The sequence below is a fragment of the Phaethon aethereus genome (assembly GCF_964289735.1).
Source record: "Phaethon aethereus genome assembly, chromosome: 2".
Lineage (NCBI taxonomy): Eukaryota > Metazoa > Chordata > Aves > Phaethontiformes > Phaethontidae > Phaethon > Phaethon aethereus.
The window spans coordinates 129239923-129259823 of NC_138582.1; the positions used below are offsets into that span (position 1 = coordinate 129239923).

At 45.5% G+C, this 19901-nt stretch overlaps 1 protein-coding gene across 2 annotated transcripts in view; it reads right to left on the reverse strand.

Annotated features, from left to right (window-relative positions):
* LOC309417907 (ubiquitin-conjugating enzyme E2 E2) overlaps positions 1–19901 on the reverse strand; it is a gene marked incomplete at both ends in the record, with an annotated part of 320158 nt that overhangs the window by 44433 nt on the left and 255824 nt on the right. Inside the window, one exon of one of the 2 annotated variants that reach the window (XM_082015528.1) lies at positions 504–1133. The exons of the other annotated variant lie outside the window; for it this stretch is intronic. Coding sequence (XP_081871654.1) covers positions 504–683 — 180 coding nt within the window. Of the gene's footprint in view, positions 1–503; positions 1134–19901 lie in introns of those variants that run through there. 2 annotated transcript variants of the gene reach the window in all.

A 19901-nucleotide genomic window follows, 5' to 3' on the forward strand; every position in this document is an offset into this window, starting at 1 on the left:
GTGTATGTGTCCCCTTCCTCCGGCGGGTGCTGGGGAAGGAAGAAAGGGGCGCTCGGAGGGGAACGTGAGTTTGTAATGGAGACCCTCTGGAAAGTACTCTGCGGGGGTGTCGGGATCAGCGCCCTCCCCGGCTCTGGTTCTGCTTCCGTGCGAGAGCCCCACGGGGAGGCGGTCGAGGCAGGTGGCTGGGAGAGGGGGAAAGCACCCGGGGCTGCTTTTTTAAGGCTAAGGGTGCTTATTAGGCTGGGAGGGGACACACACCACGACTGCTTGCTTTCCTCCTATTCCTACAACTGTTTCAACCCCAAAGCTTCTCCCCTGCCTCACCTGCTTTGTCCCTCCGGCGGCAGCAGCAACTTCTCACCTGTCTCAGTTGGAAAGCAGTAAGTGGGGGAAAAAAAGGGAGAGGGAAGGGGAGAAAAAAAAAAAAAAGGAGCCCAGCCCAAAGCCCCCCCTCCCCAGCAAGCCAAAAGGGTTCCCCCGGCAGCTCTCCCGTCTCTCACCTGTTTCAGCCCTGAAGCAGCAGCTGTGTCCTCCCTTCCCTCCCCCGGCTCAGCCCTGAACCAGCAGCAGGAGCAGCCGCTTCCCACTCGCCCTCGCCCGGAGTTCAGGATTCCATTGTCCCCCACACTGCACTTGGTGACATCACTGACACACAAAGAAGGGGCACTTCGTGATGTCATCAACGCATGCTGGGAGAGAAAACAAAATCCTGGGCTTGGCAGTGACAGCACGAAAAAAAATCAAACACCAAGCCCCTTAGATTTTCCAAAGGTAAAAGTATTAGGGATTATTTTTTTTTTCCTTCTCTTTTTTCCCCCAAGTCCCCTGGTGGGGAGCCCGTCTGCGGGCAAGGCGCCGCGGCGCTCAGCCGCCGGGGCTGCCAGCGTGCTGTATTTGCCAGGCGTCTTACTCATCTCCCCGAAATCTTTGCTGTCCATCTCTCGCTCCCTTGTCCACCCAACGGAGAAAAGCGATTTAGCTGGAGCGACCTGCCACCCCTAAGCCCACGCGTGGGCGCAGGGAGCAGCCCGCCGCCCCGCTGGGCAGCCGCGGCTCTTCCTGGAGGTGCCGGACCCACTCGTGAAGGGACAATAGGGACCAGCATTCCCACCGACCTCCCCCGGGGCGAATTTGGCTCGGTGCCGCCAGTTTCCACAGCCTATCGAGGGATCGCCTATCGAATTACCGGGCATCTTCAGTGGCCGAAAACATAATGACCGTCACCACCGCGCGTCACGATAACGGACAGGAGTTTGCATTTTCACCCTTCCTCCCGCGGGAGGACCCCGAGGCCATCCGCAGGCACACGCGGCTGCTGCCCCGACAGAGCGCTGTTACGACATGACGCCTTGGGAGTCCCGGGGGTTCAATTTACAAATCCAAGGCCGACTGAGGGGGGACCACGGTCCCGCGCCCGGGATCGGGGACATCCCGGGGTCGGGGACATCCCGGGGTCGGGCACCTCCGCTTCACAGCGACGGGGGACGGGCCGGGGGGCAGGAAGCCGGGGCTGGCTCCTCCTGAAGCCCGCGCTGCCCGTCCGGCGCTGCCAGGCGCTGCCCGTTCACGGGCGCCGCCGCCGGGCCTGCGCCCGGCCCCGCAGGCCAAGATGGCCCCAGCGGGCGGCGGCGGCTGCCGGTTGGGCGCCCTGAGGGTCTCGGCGGGCGGCGGAGGGCCCGAGTCCGGCTGGGGAAGCCTTGCCGAGTCCCTGCGGCGAGCAGCCTTGCCCGGGTACTGCCCTCGGGCTCCCCTGGGACCCGGCGCCCTGCCCACCGGGGGGGCAGGTGGTGGGAAGCTGTCCCCCCAGGAGAACCTCTCCGGGAGGACCCTGTCCCTTAGCAAGGGCGCAGACTTGAGTGGGGAGAAAAACCTAAAGGTTGTGTCGGGTAATGGATGTCCGACCATTCTTTTAGGTACACTTGTGACCTGAAGAAAAGGGGTGTTTGGGCCAGCTGGAAGCAGGACTGCCTGGGGATGCTGAGCCCCTCTCCACTGTGGGACAGCAGCTTCACATTTGTGTGGTTCCCCACAAGGATCTAGTCGTGGCACTGATCTTTCACCATTTATATCCAGTCATCCTTGAGCCAGAGGGATGCCTCTAGCAGGAACAGTCTTTCCCTTCGTCCATTTCCTTGGACCTCTGCATCTGCTGCTTCCCTCTCCTCATCCTCTTTCTTTCTCCCTCCTCCCCCATTTTCTGCACACATCTCAGCAGCACCTCATTTCACCTGGATCAATCCCAAAACTACCTACTCTCCCCACAAAGTTGCTGCCCAGTCTCCCACGTGGTTGAGCAGTGCGGTGTGTTAGATACCCTATGACACCGAAAGTCATTCTGACAAAAGAATGAATTCCAGCTGCAGTGTCACACTTCCTGGTCTTTGGGTGGGGCTTTTTGGTTTTGGGTTGGTTTTTTTTTTGCTAACCCTCCTCTTCAATCTTTATTACTTGTGGTAGCACACAATTCACTCACAAAGTTGTCCTCCAAAAGCAGCTTGCTAGCTTTGCCCTATGGGAATGATACTCGAGAAGTCATGTTCATCCTTCCCTCCCCTAACTGCGGAGCTTTGGCATCTCCACCATTGACAACAACCTCAAAGGCACATAATAAATTCCACGAAAACTGGCATTTAGATAAAGGCGGGTGATCTGATCACTTAGTGCCCCTCATTGACGAAAGGGGGGCAGAATTCAGATCCTATATACTTAACATTAACCCAGCTGCTCTGTCACCACTCTCCAAACTAACCCGGGGGGCTGTGGAGGATGAGGCTGGTACGTGCCAGGCGACAAATACGGGAGATGAGAAGTCGCAAAGCCAGGTGACCAGGCTTCATGAATTTCACTGCTTATAGAACAACTTTTTTAAAACAGAAAATCTTCACTTTCACCACAAACAAACCTCCAGCCCTTTCCTGTCATCACAGGAAACCTGCACCTAAGTCAAATGAGACAACTGATATTAATAACGAAAGCCCTCCACTTCTGTAACAGGGGGCAGGGAAAAGGTAAAGATTATTACAAAATCACACACGCACTTTTCCTTTATTATGTTAATAACCTTGATGGGGGTTATCTGTAGACTAACCTTTTCTGCAGCACACAATCCTTGGTAACCCTGTTCAAAGTAATAATACGATAACCAGCAGCAGCGGTTATTTACTTTGAAGCCTGCCCAAAAATGAATTTGCTGAAAACACCTACTAATGTCATCGCTTGAGCAGCTGTTACAGTGGCAACTCCCATTTTATGACTCACCTTCTAGGTCGTGGCTAGGACCAGGCAATGGGCTGTTCTCCTGTGCTAGCCATGCCATGCCCATAGCCCTGGAGAGAGAAGGAGCCAAAATGCCGATTTCTATGCCCAGAAATGTTTTTACAGCTTGTCTTGACCCCACCCATGATTGTCTTCTCAGCCCTGCATGGACACTGAACATAATCCTTTTCCCAGCAAAGAGGAGAACTAGCTCCTTTAATCCAATCTCTTCCCATCTTGGGAATTTTGACAAAACCTCACTGATCTGCTTCTTTTCTGTAAAGTTCACCCACTTTTATTGGGTGAGCTTTCCTTCTTATATCAGTGCTTCCACTCTGTCTCCTTATTTTTTTTTTCCAAGTTGTGCAAAGGACTTGCAGAGGAAAACTGACCCAGATTATTCATTTTCCCTGTACCCCAAGCTTTTTTAATCGATGGCACTAGCTCAGTGTAGCAACTGAATAGGATTAGTCACTTTTCCCTCTGGATCGAGTTTGGAGGAGGCTGCAAAGCTGGATGACTAAAATCGAGTTGCCGTTGGGGCTTTGAGCTTAATTCACAACAGAAGCTAGCCAATTCAAATCACTCTGAGTCTCCTGCTAAAGGAAGGTGACTGGGATTAGTCCCTTTGTACCATCTCAGCTCCAGATACGTTTTCAGCATTATTCCTGGCTGGTCTGTTTGAGCCTGAGCCAAAGCCCCTTATATTTCCACCCATTCCAGTGAGTTTTGCATCATTGCAGAAAAGAAATGATCATCTGTTTGGCTCTCCTGATGTCAGCTCACTGCTAACATCACACTTAAGAGTGACAGCAGCAAAGCCAGAAACATGCTGATATCTCACGCAGTCATGTGATGACACACTTTGTCCTTTTTGTGTGACCCTGTGATACAAGGTGAGGTAGCAGGGAAAAGCTACGATAAGCTCAGGACTTATGACACAGCTATTTGAATAAAGCTAGGCAGAAACTGTGAATTGGGCCAAAAGAGGAAGGAACTGCATTCAACTGAGAGAAAATGTAACAGTGAAAACACAAGTGGCTCATTTATGTGACATAAGGGTAGAGAATTTACAGGGTCACCCTTCGGTTTCCTGCTCACAACTTTCTTGCCATAACTTAATGATGCAGTCCAACTTCCCTCGGTCTAATTTTCTCACACAATACAGCTCTTAGTCCTTAGAGTTATATCTTTTTCAATTCCTTGCAGAAGAAAGAAAGGGTCCACAAGCAGAAAAAGACTTGTTTCCTCTCCTTTTATTCCAGTGCCAAAGAGTACTTAGTTGTGGAAGGAAAAGTTTAGGTCTCATTGTCAGACCCTTGCTATTTGTTACTTGGTGTTGGTTTTGTTTGAGACTAGTCCTGGGAGCTCTCTGAAGGCCTTGCTGAGAGACTGTCGTGTGGGCAGAAGACTTGAGACCTGCTACATGTTTTTGCCTTAATGAAGTCCTGGCTGAACTCCCACAGACATGAAGAGTGGCTGGTGATTAACTCCAAAAGCTTAAGCAGAGAAGTACAGCTGCTGTACATTTCTTCTACCTCTACCGTGCTGCTTTTATGCCTCTCCTGCTATATGGTCTGGTTCATTCTGGTAACTGAAAAACTGAAGATGGTTAGATCAATTCAGTTTCACAGCATCATAAGATGTTTCATGAGAGATATTTCTGCCTTGGGGCAGAAAGGGGTTTCTGCCCTGCTTCCAGGTGATGAGATTGAGCCTTAAAATTGCTTTACCTTGAAGATACCATGACTCGCTGCTTTCTCAGTTTGCCCAATCTATAGCTAGTACTTGGCGATCAGGACTGAGAGATACATGGTGCTTTCCCTGTCTATGTCTCTGGCAGTGACTCCATACTTCTGATCCTCATTTTGCCTCCTGTAAAAGAAGAGAATGATGTTAATTAGGTGTTAGAGTGAAAATGTAAATAGAGGTGCTCATACAGGCTTCACCCCTAGCCACTCATTAGAGTTTTCCGTCACTTCCTTCTTGTGCCTGATGGATCTGCTTTCCTGCAGAATGCTGCCTCCCCAGTGGTCTCTGCTTCCTTCGGGCTTTGCAGTAGCTGGCTCTGCTTTTCTTCTCTGTCTGTGCAGCACATAGGCTCCCCGGATTGCTGTATTCCAGACTCCTTGGCTTTTTCTCTTCTGCCACTGCATGTTCCCCTAGTTCAGATGTTTTTCCTGTTTCTGCCTCTTTTTCAGTTTACAGAAACTGCTGTTTTATTGATTGTCGTCAGCTCTCCATTTCTACATACCGCTTTTCCTTGGCAGCAGTACTCAGAGCCTGAAGAAACTCGGAAAGTGGAGTGATTATACTAGATGAAGCAGTAGATGGGCTATCATCAATCAGTCCTGCTCTAGGAAAGCTCCAGGGCAATGGCATTCCTGCTGGCAAGAGCCCTAGGAGAGGTGAAAGGTGTTGGCCAACGTGACCGAGACAAAAGGATTCCTGGAGGCAATGGGTCAAACAGCAGCAAATGTACTATTTTTGCCACTCTTCTCCTGCTAACTTGCAGGAAATTTCAACTTGACATTTAAACTTGTGTTCTCTTTTTATTTGTCACCACTGAATGGCCAATGGTAATGGCCACTGCTGGACCAAATCCGAATGTGAAGCTTTCCACTACAGTAATAAATGGTTAGATTGTGACATTCCTATGCTGGCATAATGCCAGGTATAGCCCAGGAAAAGCCAGTCTAAAAGACTGTTTTCCCAGCACAAACGGCACCTCATGATGTTGTGTTTTGCCTGTATAACCGTCTTGCCTGCACAGCTATACCAAAAGAACTCCTGGTGTAAGCTTGACCTCATAGTGTCTCTGTCTTGCAACAGAATAGTCAGAGAGGAGAGCAGCTGGGGGTGGCTTATTAAGAGTCTACACTCACGGTTTATGCCTCTGCCTTTGTAGGGTGCTTTGATAAATTCAGTTGAAAAAGACAGTATTTTTCATACGGTCTCACCAGAATGTTGCAGGTTGACCATACCCTCCGAAGATGTACCCTGGAAAATCACTCATTGCAGAGATGCAGCTCAGCAATAAGACATACGAAATGTCAGTCAATTGCACTGAATGAGCTATTTAAGAACTCAGCAATAAATGGACAAAGTAATTTTCCTAGCATCTGAGACAAAGGGGTTTCTCACCATATAAATAATACTTACACCTACACTCCTTTCTTTCTGCCCTTTCAAATATTTCTCAGTGTCACAGTATGTGTCACTCTGGCTCAGATGGGTTAGTACAAGAAAATCTGCTTTGCTTGCTCATACGCTGAATTGGTAAAATTCTTATTCTAGTTTATTCTTTCTACTAAAAAAATGAGTGATTCCCCATCTGCTCCAATTCTGTGGATTTGTAAATCCATGTGGGGAAAAAATCCACATGTCCTAACTTCTCAGAAAATGTATTTAGTGAGGATTTCAATTGAGTCTTTCAACCTCTGCCTCCTCATCTAACAAAGGTTCTTCTCAACAGAGAAGGATCAGGAGAGGTGTTCAGGGCTCAGTAATTTCACTCTGTGGCTTGACTACAGTTCAAGACTTCAATGGTCTTCAGCTGCAATTTTTCTCCCTAGGCCTCCTTATTATTAGAGCCCTTCAAAAGGAAGCAATAGAATCACTCAGACTTTCACAGATCCCTGATGCTGCATTCTTGAGAAACCAGTATATAGCACTTCTTTTCTTCTTTTTGTCTGACCAGCACATGGAAGCAAAGAATAGAACATGCATCTGATTGTTAACCATTACTTATATTTAACACTCAAGTCATATACTTTTCATATTTATTGAGGGATAAAGCGTTCTTCATTTCCCACATAAAGTCCATAGTTAGAACAAAAAGGTATGCTATTAAAAACCCCAGCATTAGAGACCCCTTCATTTCAAGACTTCTTAAATGCCTGTCTATTTTTTTCTTCCTGATATAGGCCATGGTAACTCTCAGATTATGCCAAAGGTTACAGAAGTGTTCACAGCATGGAGTAAAACTTCACACATAATATTTTCTCATTATCCCTTTCACATTCATGATCACAAAACTTCCATGTAGCATCTTCAGCAATTGCTTACATGGAAGTATAAGCTTAGGAAACCTAAACGTTTCTGAATACCTGGAAAAGACTTTTTTTGTTAAATAACCTTGTATTGTTCTGCTCTGTTCCCATACAATCATAAAAGGTGTCTTTGAAGTGTGGCTTCTCGCTAAGCCAAAGAATGTCATGTCTGTGGCCTGAAGGACAGCTAGATATTTCAGGCTTTTTCCACACAGACACATTTCACCCTTCACATCAATACAACCCTACAGATATAGTTAAACAAGCATAACCCTACCTGTGAACTCCCATTCCAACATAAAAATACTGTCTCCAGTTCAACTAAACCACTTTCCAGAGCAATGTAAGTCAAAACTGGAGAAAGACTCACTTCTAGACTGTTCACATGAGGAACCATACCAGTATAATTACATAACATTACATAATATAATAACCTCTTCTGTTGCACAGACATGCTTTGGGAAACTTTGTCCATGGTGTAATGAAGTTGCTCTGCCAATCTTCTCATTCAACATTTCTATTGAGTTAGAACTGAAACAGCAGGACCTTGCTTTGATGCTGTGTTTGCAATCCTCTCAAAGAATTCATTGCACCTTTTCTCCCCCTTTGACTTTTTCTTTTCTTTCCCTCTCCCCATAGCCTGAAGCACTGTCGTTCTCCATATTTGTCTAGCCATGATTCTCTGCTTCTTTTTTACCTTTTCCACTTTTTCTTTGCACGCTTCCTTGTTTCTGGCTTTTCTTAACTCCCTGCAAGTGATTCCCTGAATTTTAGCTGGTGTGTCCAGTCAGCCAAGTTTTTTTCTCCCATCTTCTCCAAGCATACAAAATGGACAATTAGTTCCTTCCTCCCCTTCCTTCCAGGTGGTATGGTGGCTACCTCTCTAGCAAATGCCACTACATTAGTTGCTGCTTCTTATTTCCTGCTTTTTCCAGGCTTACAGGCTGCTCCTTGAAGGGCTTTGCAAAGGGCAAGCAACTTGCTCTCAACAGACCAGTGTAGACCAGACTTGCTCTACAGCCTCACTGGTCCACAATGGCCTGTAGTTTGAGAGCCACTACCTATCGCATCAGTTGGCATGATAAAAATAGAGGCCCTCCAGACATGACCTTTTCTTTCTTATAACATAACTGGGCTTTAGGTATTACCACAATACGAACAGGACACAATAACAGCAGAAATTTAATTGCTGTTTCAAGAGTTTTAACTTCTTTTTTTGGAACAATACCCCAAGTCAAAAAAAATCTTTACAGAACATGATTTAGTAAGACATCTACCTGCAGACACATGGCTGGTAAGAATCCAGTCATGTGTATATACTTAAGGCAAATCAGGAGGATATGCCTCCTATACTGAATAAAATGTTCAAGGTGTCAGTAAAACTGCACAGGTCTGTGGCACTTTGGGTGGCAATCATACCACACCCTGGAAGGGTTTGTTTGCAAAACTGAGGTTGAAAAAAAAAGGACACTGAACAACAGATGTCAAGAGTACTTCCAGGTATAGTCAGGAGGACAGAGAGCAATCTTCTCAGTTGCTCTTTGAAGATTTACACACAAATTGCTGTGTCCTCAGAAATGAGATTTGCGTTTCAAATCTCAGAATTTATGTATTGACACTACAAACTACAGACAGTCTTTACAGGGTGGGCTGATGTCAAAGTCATAGTCACAAGATTCCTTAAAAACAGCTAATAATGAAATGAAAAATTGCCATTTTTTCTAGGAATTTGTTGGCAAGAAAATTGGACATTTTTCAAACAGCAGAGACAAGACTAACACCTTTCCAATGCCACTTCAAATTCTGCTGTTGTTTTTGTTTTAAACGTCTGCTGACCTCAAAAGATGCCCATTTATTTTTTGTTGATGTCATAGAAAGGTGGCGCTCACCCTTCTAAATGTAGCGTCACATGGGACAAGCAATGCAGTGGAACAGTACGATCATCTGCAGTCTGGGAAACTGTGGGTTCATTTATCATGACAGTGTTTCACCAGTTTACCTTTTATTTAAACTCATCAGGCCTCATGCACCGACTGATGAAGTCAATAAGGTTGTTTTCACTAGTTTAATCTGTTTCAAACCAAGGCAATGGATATGAGCAGATTTTTGGAAGGAACTCCTTAGTGGAGATGCAGCTGTTTTCTGCAACTCCAGGACTGGCATCGGGAGAATCCTTTGGTTGCCTTAATGTCTCTGCTGCATCCGTGCGCTGCGTTGTGGCTGTGTTACCCAGGTATTGTGGGTTCCTTTAATTTAGCTGCCTTGATCTCCATTCAGTTATGGTTTTTCCCCTGCTGTGAAATATTATTTTCCTGTCTTCTACTTTCTGTGATATTGGCAGCCCTTTCTCTCTGCTTATCAGAAAAGCAAGAGAGAGGACAGTGTCACACTTGAATGATTTTTTATAAGGTTCGGATATACTGTAGGTTTCACAATAAGATAGCCTGGCCAATGGAGTTTGTAGATATAGATTTTTCAGTTTTGTTGCAGCTATGGGATTAGCTAGCATAGTAAAAGAAAAAAAGTGAAGAGAGGGATTCTGATTTTGCCTTGGCATAACTCTGTTGAGTTCAGCAGAGAGTTCAGCAGGCTTACTCCACGTTTACTCTGGAATAAAGGGTGTTCAGAGTCAAGCCCAGCGGATCAGTTTACAGTGCTTTTGGAGGCATCCATTTACTCAGTCACTTGGAAAATCTTACTCCCCTACTGCCAAAGATCTGGGACAATTCACGGTTCTAATATATTTGGGGGTCTGCTCTGTTGTGTGTAGATGTGTTTGCTTAATAGAATCAGAAATCTGTAAAGTAAACTTTATACAGCAAGCCCTGCCCTCTCCTGTGCTGGAGGGCAAAGTAGAGAATAAGGCGCATCGGGAATTTCCTGCCCCTGTACAAAGACAAAAAGCTGATGAGTGCTGGCCTGTAGCAGGGCTGGGTATAGCCTTCCAGCCAGCCATCGCTTACCCAGCCCTCGCAAGCAAACTCCAGCTAGGCACAGATCTGCGTGCTCCCGTTCACGGGGAGAAGGATGCCAGCAGCCTGCTGCGAGGAGTCCTCTCCTGACTGACAGGATTTCTGAGAGCAGAGCTCACGCTGAGCGGCACCTCCACTCCCCTCCATTGCACAGACAGGACTCTGGTCCCGCAATTAAATGGCTTCATGTACTACCCTTGTTCTGTAATGAGACAGGCTTAAGCAAGCTTGTAGGTGTGGGGAAAAAGGCTGTTTTCTTCCTGTATCAGTGGCAATTACAAGAAGTAAGTTTATCGACTTTGACCACATACTACTGCCATAATTTTTCTTTTAAGAAAAAGGACTCTGTGGTAAGTAAAAATCGAGAGATGTTGCTGTTTGGAGGTTTGTTGACAGATTTCTTTTGTGCTACCCAAGGTGTGAAATCACACTTGGCAAAAAGCATCTGAGCAGTAGAAACGTGTCATTTAGTGCCCTAAGTGTTTACGTCCAAACCTCTGCCACTGATGACACAACATGCTGCAAGAACAAAAATCTGTTGGCTAAATCTGAACTGGTTTCCTAACTCACACCTGTGCACTGGCAGACAAGCGGCCGTCAATCACAGACTCCTGTGCGTCCTGCGTACAGTCCTACAGGCAGGGCTGAAAATATTTCTCAGAGTGTTGATGGGAGGGATAGGGTGAGAAAGAACAATAGAAGAAATGTAAGAAAAGAAAGGTAAATAGAATTACAGGAAACAGGGCTGGAAGGGATGTCAGGAGGCTGGATTGACTATACTTGTGTAATTCCTGACAGACGCTATTAAAAAAAATCTCTTTGAAATGCATTATGACCACAGAGCCACAAACACAATTTGTTAAAAACAAATCACTCTCTACATCTGCTAAACCTTAAACCACCATTCCAGAGTGGTAGACAGCAGTTTGAATCTCTGTACAGAAGTTCCTATATCTTGTTTTATTTGAGAATGTATAAAGTATCTGTATAAAATATTTATCTACAGAATGGAAGAGTATAGGTATGCATGATTTTTGTAACACTCTGCCAAGAAATGGAATTTTACTAGAGTAAGATTTGTGTAACATGCTTGAAATTGGGCTCATAACCAACTTGTACAGCTTTCAGTTTTATGTGAGGATTTTGCATTTAAGTAGTAAATAAAAGAAGAGAAAAAAAAAGAAAATTAACTCGTATGCAGCTAAATCATCTTTAGAAAGGTATCAAGGCCAGGTCTCCTCACCAGTTTCTTTCTTCATTAGCATTGGAAGAACAAAGAACAGCATTTACTTTATATTCTAAAGATTAATTGAAGTGGGGGATGAAACACTGAAATTGAATTAGTAAATTATTAACCAATTTCTAAGTAATAAGAAATAATCTATTACAGAGTCTATCCTTCCATCTAGAGATTTGTCTTAAGCATTTGTCTTTAGGAGAGAAGGTGGAAGGAATAAGGGGACACTGACTGGAGACAATCCATCAAGTCAGCTACTGGAACATTAATAATGAAGACCTTTGAACTTGGCAAATCTTTCAGATATCTCTCTCTTAACTGTGACTTACAAATTGTCCCAGGGTTGCTGCTTAATCTAATGGCCTCTTTTTAATTATTGCCCTCCACATTATTAAAAATGCGTCTGTTATAATCTCAGCAGCTGACAGCAAAAGCAACAGTTAACTAAGCCCCAACCTGGCAGCGTGTCAGCTCAGGAACTCCCTCCAGCCTGCAAATGCAGCTCCAGCCACTCACATTTTCAGGAGAGGAGGCTGGTGCCAAGGCAGTGCTGGCGAAGGTGGTGGCTGGGGAAGTGGAGGTTCTGGCTGCTTTGATTTCTGAGGCTGCCTATGAACAACCGGGTTCTTTCTTCCCTGTTGAGTCAAACCTCACTTTGACGGCTAGAAGGTTTCCCCATCACTTATTTCTAAGATTAAAACTCTGATTTTCTTTCAGAAACCATAGCAAGTAACACCAGCGTCTGACTGAAGCCAACAAACATACCTCATGTGGAGTTCTGACTAAGAGGAAGGGTCTGGCTCTCACTATGAATACTTCTCAATGGCCTTGTGGCATAAAGGTGTTCTGAAGCAGCTCACCCGGGTGAGATTTTAGTCTGTCACTCTCTCCTGGCCCCTGGCATACGGGATGTGCTTGCAGCCTGCGGGAAAGAGTGGGGAGGAGGAGAGGAGAAAGCCTATGGGGTACTCAAAAGCAGCTCCACCCGCAACAACTGCCTGACGGCTGTTATGGCTGTTCTAAACGGTGCCACCCAGTTCCCTGATCTGTGAAGGGTTATAGCCTTTACACCAGGTGTAAAGCTCTACTCCACCCTGCCTGTGTGGCGGTCTCCTTCTGCCCTGCCTTGTACATGAATCTCCTGGCTCACAGCTCCAGCCCACAATACTTTGCATCCAGACACACATACACAGTCTCTGCTCAGAAGAACAAATGTGTTTTGTCCTACGGTCTAACTGTGCTCCACAGTCTCTGAGGCCCTGTGAATGGCCTTGATGGATTTTAGAGATGGGAGTAGGGAGGACAGAAGTAGGATTTTTTGGAAAACTTCTACCCTGTGGTACCTGAGCTGTGCCAGAGTTCCCTGGCTGGGCTGCACACTGTGCAAACACACATTGCTCTCTCTCAGACTTTTGCTTAGGCTTTGGTGAAAGCCCACAAGTAATGTACTAAACTCTTTACTCCCACCTCCAGTCTTAAATGAATAGTTTCTTGGCTCATTGTACCCTATGCACACCTTTAATGACGACTTTAGCTCCAGGGGTGAGCCTCTCTCCCCATCCGCCTTCCTTGTGTAATAGCAACCCTGCCTCCTCCCCTCACCTAGCCCAATGGCTTAGACCACCCTCCAGGCACTTCCAGGGCCTGCCAGGAGTGGGAAGTGGCAGAAGGACACAGGTGAAATTGTCCTGTGCCTGGGTTCACTTTCACCCCAAACAATGCTCTTCTTGTTCCATTTTAGCAACAGCTCTCAGCCCACATTCAACGGAGGGCTAAATCCAATGACCCTTTTTTCCCCCTCCTTCCAGATGAATGTTGGCTCTGGTTTGTAAACAGGGGAACAGCTACACTCCTCGAGCTGCTGATTCACAATTGCTCTGGAGTACACCCTGCCTCTGAGAAAGAATGAGACGAAACTCCTGGGCTTGTTCTGCTCAACTTCACTGCATGATTGGGCTCTAGACCATGCCAGACCCAAGGGCAGACTTACAGTGATTGCATGTCACCTGTCAATGCTGTCTGGAAAAAAGCAGAGCTTTCACTTGGGAAACCTCATTCCTTCTTAAAACGGTCTCAAGGCGCTGTGTGTGAAGATGAGCTTCAGCAGCACCCACAGCAAATGTGCTTCTGGATCTGGCTCTCCCACCCCTCATGCTTGGAGTATGCTATGCAAGGCTCTGCCCATCCTCCTGCTGTATAAATACACACTGCATCTATAAAACATAGATGGGGAGAGCCTGAACAAAATTGTTCTGGCCACAATGCATGTGGTGCCCTCTCTAACACTATTCTATATTCACTTGTCCTCTCTGCCTCAGGGGCAGGCTTACAGTTTCTGAGAAATTCTGTTTTCTCCTTCCTAGATCCCAAGCCCTTTGAGTTAAACCATTACAAGGGAAGATACAGAGATAGCAAAAGAACAAGGGATTTTCTTGTAATTTTAGCATTTATTTCCTTCTTAAAGATGCAATTGTTTAAAATAAGTGATGTCCTGGCAAAAGCTAGCGTTATACCATGCCAGACAATTTTATCATCCCAGCCCATGAAGGCTCTAGTGTACGACATAAATCTGCTTTGCTTTCCGACATGCCAGGGTTTTTTTTTTTTCCTTTCATTTTGGTTTTTTTTTTTTTTTTTCCCTTCAATACCAGACCTCCCTTGGCAATGCCTTATTCCTCTCCGGAGTGTGGTTTGGTTTTGTTTTGGGGTTTTTTTCCCTTCAAAATTAGCTCCCCTCTCCAGCATCCTTCTGCCCCCCGGCAGGTACCACCGGTGCCGAGCCGGAGCCCAGCCGTAGGGCTCGGCGCGGCGCGGCTCGGCTCCGGCTCGGCGACAGGAGGGGGAGCTCGTAACGCGTCGGCTTTAATCGGGAGCTTCATTTAGCAACGCTTCAAAATCACCGCTGCGGCTGAGGTGCCCATAGGACCCTTCTCAAGTCTCCCCACAAAGGAGAAAAGGGAGGTTTTATTTTGGGGTTGAGGTTAGGACAGGGAATTCAACAGAATTAAAGGGGAGCTGAGAGGCGATCCGGCTGCCGGGATGTGATGGAGTGGGTGGATCTTAATCTGTATTTACTGCGCTAGCAACGATGAATAAGATGTTTCCAGTAATAAATAATCTCTTGTCTTTGGTAGACCAGGGGACATTCGCTGCTGGTGTAGGCTCCTCAACTCAGCTGAGGTATGGAGGGTTGGGCCCGCTCACACTAGCGCTGAATTTAGCTAGGAGACCCGTGGAGGAAGCACTGCCATGCCAGAGGAAAAATCTTTGTTTCCAAAAGTGAGACAGAAAAGCATCAACTAACAGTCTCATCACAAAATCACAAGACCAAAGGATTGAGCTCTCTTCTTCAGCATAACTTCAGGAGAAGGATATTCAAGTCTGTGCTTTTACACGGAGCAATAGGGGCAGAATTTGGTCTTGTGCACAAACTTTCTGCCACACCTTTAGGCCTGATGCAAGGCTCAGCCCAGGTTAACATCAAGCTTCATGAAGTTAGGATGCCTTCCTGAAAAACTTCTTTTGAACTTGGAGGCACCACAGGTTTTTTTGCTTTCGTTTTTTTTTACTCTTTTCTCTGAGAAGTCAACTAAGGGCAGAATCTGGGAAAAATTCCCAACCCGCCAAAGCACCTTCCTGAAGTCATTTCTCCCTAAGGATGCAGGGGAAATCGCAGCTTTCAGATTGCATTTGTCAATACAAAACTAACATCAGCTTTTATGGAGCTAAGCCACAAGGAAAACTTGTATTAGTTTCACAGCTGTAGTGAGAGCAGGTTTTCACGACAGAATGATAAGTTGTGCCTACCCTTGCGCACAGCCTATCGGTGCAGCACTGCAGCTGAGCTAATCTTTAAAATGGACATTATTTTTCCTAGCACAGACAGCCCTGTAGGAAATTAGTCTCCTAATACTGTACTGATATGCTTGAGAGATTTATTTTACAGTCCCCTAAGTGTTTGCATAATTCTCCTGTATAAATTCCATGAAAATTCACAAATACCAAATCCAGCAATCTCGCATGAGATATAGCTTTCTAAGGTCAAATATCCTCTTCCTTACGTGTAAGCTCGTGAGCCTCATTATTAGTGCAAGGTGGACCTATGATTAGAAAAGAACAGCCTACCACTTGAGCTGGAGGAGAAAGAATCTAGACTGGATTCAAAATAAAAGAGTTTCCCGAGGAGCTCTCCAAGATAGAGAGTAATATCTTCACTTGCCATGGCATAGGAGCAGGGTTTTCTGCAGGCACAGAAAGCTTTCTGCAGATACAGCCCCGTGATACATTTAAACAGAATGAACCTCGTTCTTAAACCTATCTAAAAATGTTAGTGGAATCATGAACACTGACCTTAAAATGAAAAATGATTTGCAACCTTTGCAGAGGTGTCTTTATCATAGTGACATAATTTAAAGTATTTTATCCACTCAGCTACACAATCGTACCATTCATTTGCAGTTGTCACTGTACCTACAAAAGAGTTCACTTAATATCCCCCAAAGCAAAAGAAACCTACTGAGTATTACAAGGGGGAAATTATTACTAGTATTTTATATAGAAAGGATGTAGAGTTCAAACAGAGGGATTTGTGTGTGCACACCACGTTTCATGCAAATTATGCTTAATAGTTTAACACTGCATTATATTTTGCCTACTGAACAAAAATGCTTCTTTAGTTATTTTTCTAATAATCTATGTAACTTTGGGGAACTAATTAAGGCAAACCATTTCCAATGTGCCTGTTCAGCTGCCTAAATCAAGTGGCCTGATTTTCAAAAGTGCTGAGTACTGAGGCTATAGTAGATACTTAGCATCTCTTCCCACCCGGTCATTTTTATGTGGTCAGTATAAATTTAGGAGCCCTATGTGAGCTACCTATATGATATTCTTGGTTTAATTATTTTAAATGTAAGTCCATAGCTTACACTAAGAAAACTAAATCTAAAAAATGTTTCTAGTGAGTTTATTCCTCCTCTCCCTTCCCCCCACCTTTCCAACTTAGCTGTAGGAAAAGATGCCAACCTACAAGACTTTCAATGTAAAGACGTTTCTGTAGCTGCAGGAAAATGCTGATATTACTTCTTCATTGCAAAAGGAGCATGTGATGCATAATTAATCCACATATGGATAAGGACATCTTCCAAGACTGGAAATGGAAAACTAATCAGGAGTACATATGACACACTGGATCCAATACACATGCTTCACTAGGATGTCTTGGCTGCCTCACATCTGGCAGGCTTGGAGCACAGGCAGAGCTGCACATGACTGTCTGCCCTCTTTCATGGGGATGAATGCTGAACTGAAGGCTGGCTGTGCTAAAGTATGGTTTATCTTGCCTGGACTAGAGTTTTTAATATATTAATTTGCTTCCCACGACCTAACACCATCCAATAGGAATATTTTGAATCCTAAACCTTTGGCTTGGTCTATACACAGGTTTTGTACTGGTGTAACTAACAAACAAACAGAAGTGCTAGCATGTTTTTTTGTTTTGTTTTTATCCAGGGACATCTCCCACAGAAGCAAATCCTTGCTGGCAACTGACTTGAAAACCACATACCAGTGCCTTATTTTGAAGGGCCAAACTGGCTCCTGATACAGATGCCGAATTCTCATTGACTTTATAGCAGGGGATCTGCCTTGGAAAGGATGGAGGTGTCATGTTTTATAGCACTGCATTGGCTACTGGAAGCAGCTGTGCTTTCCAGTTTTATGGAGAATTACTGAGGTCTCAAACAGGGTGCTGAGGTTCCCATGGCTGAGCACCTCTGGAAAGGTTTAGACTTGGTTCCCCAGGAACCTCTTTCTTTCCTCAAAATGTAGATGAACATGATGACAAACTAATTCTTCAATGGTGGATGTCATACCTTATAGAAAGATCTACAGTGCGGTTGTACCAGGTGCTTTGGCTGTGCTGTTTACTGCTTCAATGAGACACCAAGTAAGATTTCTATATTCCTCTCCCATAATATTTAATGAGCAATATTTATGCTTATGTTGGAGATATGCTTTGAGCCAGGATTATTGGCTGCAATTTTGCAGTCTAATGCGATGTCCAACTCCAATACTCACTGTTATGAGGCACCGTTACAAAGCAGTGGTCCTTGTCATCCGATCTTACAAAACATAGAGGGCAGTTATGGTTTAGGAGGCTGGAAAGGTCTGTGAATGTTAATAGTGAATTATGAAACTGTTGATTTTTTGTGTCCTGAATCTGAAGAGCAGCCAACCAAAGAAATGTGCCAACAATATATATACACACATAAAAATACACACACGCACACGCACATAAACGATACAGGCGTGGAGACAAAACTCGACTCTCTAAGTATGCCCTTAATCAAATAGGCTAACATAAATCTCAGCTACATTGTCTCAAAAGTGCCCCATAAATAGAAAAGTGCTCAGACACATTTGACCCCGCTAGCAAGGTACCATGCATTAGCTGCTCTGGAATATCTCACTTGAAGTATCTGACTTGTCAGTCATGCTACCTCCCTTTTACAATGGGCCGAGGGTTGGGTACAACCTTCCATCTCATGGGCGGCGATTTGCTGGGCCCCATAATGCAGGCAGGAGTCTGAGCTCTGTTTCTGAGGGAAAGAGCTGACACGAGGCTAATTCAAAGGAAACATAAAGGATGAAACCCTGGTGGGGCCAAATCTCTGTACGTATATCAAAGCTGGTGGAAATACACAGATTTGCATTAGCTCAGGATGAGGGCCAATGCCCTTCAAGAACTCAAATCCTTAGCAAAATACAAGACCTTTTCTCCTTAAATATGTTACACATCAGATTCAACAAGCAACTGAGGGACAAAGATTGCAAAAGTACTTCAAGCAAAGGCTGTCCTTGTATATTCATCTTAGTACGACTTCGATGTAGAAAAATTCCAGAGAGGTCTTTGCATAGAGGAGTTTAGTCCTTTCTGTGGAAAGTGGCTGAAAGGGAAGTAGAGAGTGAGCAATCCTCATGCCTGGTTTGTGAGGGGGCTGGGGAGGGGTCTTGCGCCAAGGAAATTGTCAAATCTGGGAAAAACAGTCAAAAAGGGCTTTCACAGTAGTTTACTTTGGGAGAATTGTTCTTCAGGCAAGGTCTCTTGGGGCTGTATCACACAATTTATTAGAGAGAATTGGTGGGTAAAGTAGTGGCAATGATCTTTGAAAAAAAAGTCCATTTTCCGCTTCCCATTTTGTCATAAGCTGCTGGGAAATGTTACACAGTTTTATTTAACAGCTGTTGCCTTTCTCCTTAAAGACAGATGAAGTAAGGCTGGTAGGGAGCCTTGCTCTCAGTAGGTCTGTGAAGCATGTTTGAAATCTCTCTAACCCCCACCTCACAATACTGTGAAATCTTAGTTGCCCTGGATGGTTTTTCTTCCCGGATTCAAGAAATTCCAGTTTTGTTCCCTGGGATGTTCCTGGGCTGGATTGTAGTACTTTTCTTGCAGTGATGGGTGCTGTCACCAACAACTGTCACTTTGGATGGTTCCAGATCTGGGTGAGAAGGCACTGGAGAAACAGGAAAGGGGGTGGTGGGAGAGGAGATAGCCCGTGGACTAATGGAAGCAGTTTTTTAATAGCTGGTCCTAGCAACTACTTCCAGGATGGTTTTGTTTGGCTGCTGACAGGCAACTGTCAGTGGCACCTAAACTCCGTTAAGAGGCTTGGAAAGGAATTAAGGCTGTACTTTAAACCAGATCTCACTGGCTCTTGTTGACATCCTCCTGATTGATGCCAGCACAGATGAGAAGAGGATCTGACCTTAGGGCTTATAAAAAGTCCCCACATTTCTAAATGGATTTTTTCATGTAATTAAAGCTGGCAGAGCGCTGGTGCTACCTCAGAGGGACCTGAATCGGTAGGTAGTCACTTGGCTCCACGTTGCTGCTGCTCCTGAGGTGGCCAAATGACAGTGAGAGGGGGAGGGAGGAGCTGTGGTGAATGTGTTGCAAAAGCACCAGAGTGCAAGAAGGTGGGGGAAGAGGCAAGCAATTCCCTGCCTCAAAGCACTACCCAGCAAAGACTCCTAGCTCGCACAAAGTGGTCCAGCTGAGGCTGTCAGCCCACATCTGAGGGAGACGGTTTGGATGGCTGCACTGAGTTGCTCAGTGCTCACACCACTACGTGAGCCCAGCTGACGCTATGAGGCTGGTATACCTGAGGCTGCATCAGTGCTGTCATCCCACTGACGAACGGTCCCAGCCAGCAGAACGGTCCTCCTGCTCAGGTTGTCCTCTCTGCGGTAGCTGAAGGACATCTTTTGTTGTAAGGCATCACTAGGTACTTGATGGTAAGGAAAAAATTCTTCACTATGAGGGTGGTGAGGCACTGGAACAGGTTGTCCAGAGAAGTTGTCGATGCCCCATCCCTGGAAGTG